This window comes from Lygodium microphyllum, chromosome 26 (genome assembly GCF_053477565.2).
Source record: "Lygodium microphyllum isolate KBCC chromosome 26, Lygodium_microphyllum_v1.1.10, whole genome shotgun sequence".
Classification (NCBI taxonomy): Eukaryota; Viridiplantae; Streptophyta; class Polypodiopsida; order Schizaeales; family Lygodiaceae; genus Lygodium; species Lygodium microphyllum.
The window spans coordinates 8352939-8360598 of NC_141160.1; the positions used below are offsets into that span (position 1 = coordinate 8352939).

A 7660-nucleotide genomic window follows, 5' to 3' on the forward strand; every position below is an offset into this window, starting at 1 on the left:
GCATGCCTGTTTGTATGTGTTTGGTTCTGCACTTGTGCCTGTGCCAATAGGCTGCTTGTGTGATTAGCCAATGTTGGTTCAGGCCAGAAAGTTAAAAGAGACTTGCTTTCTTGAACTGAGATTTCTGAGTTTACTCTTGGTGTTTCACCAAACAAGCTGTTTACCTTCTGCCTTTTGGCATCGTAAACTTTGTTTAAAGTCTCTGCAAAAGCATTATACATTGTTCTGCCATGTACCATTTAACCAAGAGTACTTTTGCAGGCAAGAAGTGATGGTTTTGTCGCAAGAACTTTGGACAGGAGACTACTATGGGAAATGCAAACACCTCAGGTACTCTTTGCTTGAGTTTAAGATGTGAGAATGCTTAAACCCACATGGACTGAACTTGTTTCATGTTTGAACAGGTCATTGAACCGAGTTTGTTACGAAAGGGGTTTGAACTGGTTGAGGAGTAAATATTCTACCCACTTTGTTGTTCTAGTATCTGGAATGTAACTGGGAAGTGGAGCTTAAAGTTATAACATAGTTTTCTGACAAGAAGTTTGGAAGAAAGCCTTGGCCAAACCCTGAAACCTTTTTTTGACGTTCCCAGAAAAAACCTTGAGGTGACAGACGATGTGTCCATTGTCGAGTATTTGAAGCATCCAGTTCTTATCACTGAAGGTTCTTACACCAACATCAAAGTAAGAGCACCTTTGATTTATATAGGGTTTTTCTAGATGTAGATTCATGGTTCTGCCATCATTGCAGCATTTTGTGATGTGTTCTGACTTGTGCACATAATATCCATCAGAATTATCATCCAGTCACATGGAGCTTAAGCAATGGTGGCTGGGTAGTCACTTATGGACCTTAAGCAATATTGACAGAGTCTATGATTACATATCTCAAATAGTATAGGAGTCTGAATGATGGAATGTAGTTGTTAATAGACGCCACTCAATCCTTACAGTTTTATCAAATTCTCCATCAGATGTGCTTGATTTGAATCTTTCTTGAATTCTCACAGGTGACTACGCCGGATGACATGATTGTTGCAGAAAGAATTCTGCAACAAACAGAAAGGCAAACCTAAGACTTTACTTCTCTCACACACACCCACAGACACATACAAACACAGACAAGTAGCAAAACTATCATGTTTCAAGCAAAATTTTGGGAAAATCAGGAGCGTGGAGGTGATGTCCAGATGCTCTCATGTGATGCCAGAATGAGTGTACCAGTAGAAACATTCCTAATGTATTGATGAAATTTTGCCTTTGATAAGCTAATTGCTGAAATACTTCGAGAATCACTGTCAATCACATGAAGCAGTGAAAAGATTTTCAGGTTTGTTGTATCCAAAGGATTCCTTGACTAAGCTGTTTAAAATGTCTTTTTGGGAGGGAAGGTTACAAGGATTCTTGAGCAAATAAATGTCACATCATTTTTGGGAGGGAAGGGTACAAAAATCATGGTTGATACTCAAAAACATAAAAGTATTTAACAAATTGATACAACTGGTTCTTGAGATTTCCTTGTAGGGTTATTGGTGCACGTGCTTGTTAATTTGTGACAGGGCAATCTAGTCAACATGGTCATGAACACTTGAACTTGATTAACAAGGCATCCAATTTATTTGTTGCGATAAAAATTGGTGCAAGCAGTGATTAAAGGAAGATACATGCCTATGTTCTTTGAGTGTTGTAATTGCCTTTCAAGAGCCTCTTGCAAATATCTCTTACTCTGATTGATGTACAGTCTGCATTTTTATGATGGGTGCAAAGCAACTCAGCTAGTAAGTCCAAGAAGCTAGTAACTATGTGGGCACTTTATGTATGCTGCAAATGCAATGATAGGCAGGGTAAAATATTCAGAAGAATGGGTTAGGCTGTGTATGTCAAATATAATCTATCACCAGCCTAAGATCATAAAATGGCAAGCAAAGGTGGACTATCCAACTACTCTTCTCAAGTGATAAAAGATCACCAAGCTTGTCCTCAAATCACCATTGCCTTCTTGGTTCATTCGATTTAGTATGTCGCTCCCTAATTATTGGACATTTGAAGGGTAGAATGTGGGTTTTCTGATCATAGTCTTAGCAGTGGAAAAACACAGACAGACGCTTTCATTTCAGCTCTACTATTTGGTACTAAAAAATTCCACACACGCCTAATAATATAGAGCCACAATATTATTGACCCTCCATCTGTGTTTTTGCAAGTGGTTCCAATTGATAAAGGACATTATGCAAACTATACGGCAAAAATGGGTCCCCTCCATCATGACCCGCTTGTGACCATTCTAATATTAGCCACCTTGTCACATCTATGTTTTTCCTCAGCCCCTTGCATTTGGGTTGGTTTTGTACACAACTTCATTGACTTGAGATTTGATTCACTTGGAGTATTTTCTCAATGTGCCCAATTGCACCTTGTTTGTGTGATTTTTGTGTATCATTGGCCAACTTAACCCCTTGGCTAATCACATCACATAACAAGAAAACCACTCATATACTCCTAAGTGCCCCACTTCCACAAAACTTGCATCTCAATTTCCTTTGTTTGTTATTGTAGTTGGCATATCATTTTTATAACTCTTTTCAAGTAGACCATTGAACAAAGCATTGTTTTTGTATCTAGTGTTCAGTAGTCTTGGGCAAGAAGGATTGTAACACAATAAATAGTGACTATCTTTTGCTCAATGTCCTTTCCATCCTTGCACTAGCCTCCTAAGAGGTGATATTAAGACGTAAACTTGTAAGACGTAAACAAGACCACACCAATATTAAGTTTTACAAAATAAAAAACAAGACCACATTAATACAAGCCATACGTAAACTTGTAGTAGAGATACACATCACATTGCACCAGACATTGGGGGCATGTTTTTCCCAATCTTTCCATTGTTTCCATGCTTGATTATGGCAATGCATTGCATGGCATGACACCCAAGTGGCTATAAACATGGAAAATGTCCAGCATGGAGAGAATCACTATAGGACATAATTATGAAGTTTTGAAATGCATTAGACATTATAGGGCTCATATATCCATTCCAAATAGTGACTTATTCTAGAAGTTCAAAGTGATCACCATAAATGCATCTTTTTGTGGAGTTAGTCTTTGCTTACCAACCATGATTCACTACCATGCCTTCACTTGCATGCAAGTTATCATAGTAGCAACAACAATGTATTTAGTTCTTTGTACGCTAACTCATGGTTGCTCTCATTTTACAAAGCTAATTAGATGTAAAGAGGCTCTATTAGGTGATTTTGGAAACATAAATGAGTAGTTCCTCTAAATATAGGCTATAGCAAAAGGCATGACTACAAGGAGAGTTTGATGCACTGAAAATGCTATCAACCATGGTAAAAAAAAAATATGTGAAGGAAGCTATTAAGGATATTGCTCTATCTTCTAAGGGATTGTTAGTTTTTTGAAGCAAGGGTTGCTTATCATGCCTTGAAGAAGTGCTTGAAAGTATTAAACTGAAGTGCTTCTTTTCCAATATGGAGTATTTAAATATCTCTACCTCTAATTGATGCACACTCATTTTCATTTATAAAGTTGATGCATCTAGTTTTTGTGCACTTGCTCATGACCACTCATGCCACATAGAACCAAGATCTATTCTTGTATTTTCCCCTTATTTGTTGATTATCTTGCATGGTCTCTAAATACTTACTCTCCCTTACCATCGAGGTAGAATGGCCTTCAATGATAAGAGGTGAAATCACATAAGCCATCTTGGTTTCACTTTTTGTCATATGCCGGGGTGATCACATGGTGAGCTTCCTAGAAGATCTCTTGAACTTTTGAAGTGATGCATTGAACCAAGATTTGTAATGTGTAGGTTCATGCATCTTCATGAGAGGTTATAGAGAAATGGCCAACAAGCAATGATTGTTTGAGACATGGTTGGCATTTGTTATCAACACGTCACATAATTGACTATATGCTACTTGAGCCTTATATAGAGCATAACAACTAGTTGAAAACTAGTAGGAATGGGTCTTGCCTAGGCCAATGTGGTAAGGATTGAACATACGCAAATGGTTACATTGCTTCAAATAGTTAGGACATCACTTTTGATGTTCAGAGCAGCCTGGGTTGAAGAGCGAGACATAATCACAACACAGGAAATCAAACACAAAAATGTACTTAAGACTAAATTTGATGTGTATTGGTGGAATCGAAGTCGATACATCAATTGGGGAACAAATGGTCACAACACAATTCTTTGAGAGAACAAGGACAAAAAAATCGATGGATACAATGACCAAGGCAATACTACTACTAAACACAATGATCGAGGACAATGCAATATAAGCTCTATTGAGAGAGCACTTAGGATGCCAGTCAAGAAAACTAGAAGAAAGACTTTGGAAGGATATGGCATCGAGTAAGAGAATTTTCAATTGCTTAGTCTCCAAGATTGTGAGTATGCTTGAATAACAACCACCACCATGCTTCGCTTCCTACCCTTATATAGGTTGCTGCCTATGGCGGGACCTTCTCTCTATCCATGTGCCATGTCAGGCAGTGGGCCATTCTTTTCGCCCATCTGTTGTGCTTGGTAACCTTTACTTCTCTGCTCCCACTGGCTCTTCAATGTGCCACTCATGGCTTTTGTGTTAAATGCCACCGCTACCTTTAACAAGTATAATGGTTGAGCACCAATTCACACATTCCACAAGCTCCCTCTCTCTACATCAAGAATCTGCAAGTACATAAATGGGTGAATTGACAATGGATTGTGGTCACACTCCCTCCTTTTATAGATAGAAATAAAGAAGTTGTAACAAGTAATAAATAAGAGCACCCAGGATGATGCAACATGGATACTCCAACAATATGTACTTTGTTGTACGCACCTTGGTAAGAAAGCACCTTGAAGAAGTCCAAATGCCAAGCCCTCTTTGAAAGCAAAGTAGTTGAGCTAGCCACCTTGTACCTCTCTTGGAGCCACACAAGCTCCATGGATAGCTTGCTGTGACATCAACACATCATGTCACTCATCTAGCATGAACTTGGTACTAGAAGCACTAGTCAAAGGTTTGGATCACCAGAAGATGTGAACTTGATGACACACATCAAATCCACCAATATGGAGAGAGCATCAACCTTCGCTCTCTCCACCTGTACATTGCCCCTTTTGGCTAGGAGCATAGTGCGGGTGTGTAGCATTACTAGAGAGCGGAGGAGAACCATCCACTCAAAATGATATAGATGTGTCCATGGTCTTGTGCTTTGCTAAGTAGGAGCATGATATCCACCACACGAAGTAACAGCATGTCTTTCGTATCTTCTTTCTCTTCAAATGTGACACTATGCCACACCATTTTGTCCCTTTACCTTCATATGCATGATTGCCACTGTGTTACATCATGATGGAAGTAGAGACTCCTCCATAGGCTAGAGCAATCCAACATCATGTTTGAAAAGCACTAGTAAGCACACAAACACTCAACTACAGCTCCACGAGATGCGTTGGAATATTGAATCTTGTAATCGCAAGGGCACAAGGATGATCATAATGAAGTGAATGAAAATGAAAGGTACATGCATATTACCTCAATTAGGAGAGAGTAGCAAAGGGAGTGTGAATGCCTGCAAAACTTGAGCATAGAGTAAGTGATTACATGTATGCATGCACATAGCTAATACAATAGGGATGAAATGCATGTGAGCTAACCACAACATAAGAGCACAAGAACAACCATCAAAATGAACTCCGCATGTGAATAAAGGTCTGGAAATGTTGCAAGCTAGGCGAGGTAACCAATTGGGCACCTCATGAATACAAAAGTGTAGTCATGTTGATGCAATCAAGTCAAGGTAGTCATGTCCATGCAAGTAGAAGGTACATCGAAGATAGAACATGGGTCAATGCACACACATAAGCAATGGTCTACACAACAATCACAAGGTTAGTGGGACACATCATATTAAAAGAAATTTGAGGGAAGCAGCATCAATCAGCCTGCCACTAGACACATGGGGACAACCAACCACAACGCATTATTTCGATACATGGCAGCCTTCAAGATGAACACATGACAAGGCAGTTATACAATGACAGTAGATTGACGCACACTATAGACTACAAATGTAAAGGACGTTAGTCTTAGCAGTAGCGCAGGTCCTTGGTGACAAAAATATGCAAAAAAAGTACACAAAGTTAGCAAGTGGGCCAAAATCATACCCCTATCAATAAACCTTGAACATCTTTCGGGCAATCTAAACATTTGATACAATGTCAGAAGAGAAAAACATGTAGCGGAATAATGAAAGACACATGATTGCGATGAAATAGACAATATGCAAGATGTGACCGGTAAATAGGAATCTATTATGACAACAATACATTATTTCAAAGCCAACTCATACACTCCACAAAGCTCCCTCTCTCCACACCAAGAATTTGCAAGTGTATGAATGGGTGGATTGACAATGGAATATGGGCACACTCTCTCCTTTTATAGAAAAAAATAAAAGAGTCCTACCATAAAATAGGTTGGTCAATTCCAAATGAAGAATAAAGAGGATACCCATAAATACAGGTGTGGTACGATGAACATATGATATGACCACTTCTAACAAGTCTATCAATAGAACCATGACTAGAAAACTTTTATGCTCCACTCAATGTTTGTGACTATTAACCTATTTTTTGCACAATCACACTTTCATGCTCATCAATCCTAACTACATTCTACATATTACTATACCAACTACTCATTTCATAAAAAACAATATCCTTGCTAGCTCTAAGATTACTATACCAACTACTCATTTAATAAAAAATAATATCACGTTTAATAGGGCTATACAATTTATATCCCTTCTACTGAAGAGAATATCCAACAAATACACGTGTTTCTACTTTGGGATTCAATTTATTGTGCAACTCATCAAGAGCATATAGTAAGCAATACATCCAAATACTTTGAGGACGTGATACATTTGGCTTTCTACCTTTTAACTTCTCTTTAGGTGTCATACCATGTATTGCAGCAGTGGGTATCCTATTCATAACGTATACAATAGTAGCAACTGCTTTAGTCTAATAGTAATGAGGCAAGTTTCTTTCTGACATCAATGCACGAGCCACCTATGCAATATACCTATTTTTTCGCTCAACAACTCCATTTTGCTATGGAGTATATCTACATGTATATTACCCTTGTATACTTCTTTTCTGCAAAAAACTAGAAAACTCATTGGAGAGATGTTCTTCCTCTCCATCATCCGACATTAAGCATTTAATATGCAATTCTATCTTCTTCTCAAATAAGGCCTTAAAGCTTTTAAAGTGAGTGAATATCTCACTTTTCTCATACATAAAGTAAATCCGTACTTTGCAAGTACTATCATCAATAAAGGAAACATAATACTTGCAACCACTCAAAGTGGCAGTCTTTGTAGGACCCCTATATCAAAATATAATTCAAGTGGCTTCTTGCATACATGCTTTTCATGTGGAAATGCATACCTTATTTTCTTTCCAAATTGATATGCTTTACATACCTTATGTATCCCATCAACCCTAAACCTGGGCAAGCCATACAAAATTTGTTTGAACTACATGTCTTTCAATTGTTGCATATTCACACGACCAAATTTTTTATACCAAATTTCAATATTAGCCACAATACTTGAATCTTATACAAATA

At 38.1% G+C, this 7660-nt stretch overlaps 1 protein-coding gene across 1 annotated transcript in view; it reads left to right on the plus strand.

The window, feature by feature from the left end:
* ISPD (Nucleotide-diphospho-sugar transferases superfamily protein) overlaps positions 1 to 1384 on the plus strand; it is a 37829-nt gene extending 36445 nt beyond the window's left edge. The window contains exons 8-11 of the mRNA XM_087668139.1: positions 262 to 330; positions 405 to 451; positions 593 to 683; positions 1010 to 1384. Coding sequence (XP_087524265.1) covers positions 262 to 330; positions 405 to 451; positions 593 to 683; positions 1010 to 1075 — 273 coding nt within the window. The 3' untranslated portion in view covers positions 1076 to 1384. The remainder of the gene's footprint in view (positions 1 to 261; positions 331 to 404; positions 452 to 592; positions 684 to 1009) is intronic.
* The last annotated feature ends 6276 nt before the right edge of the window (positions 1385 to 7660 follow it).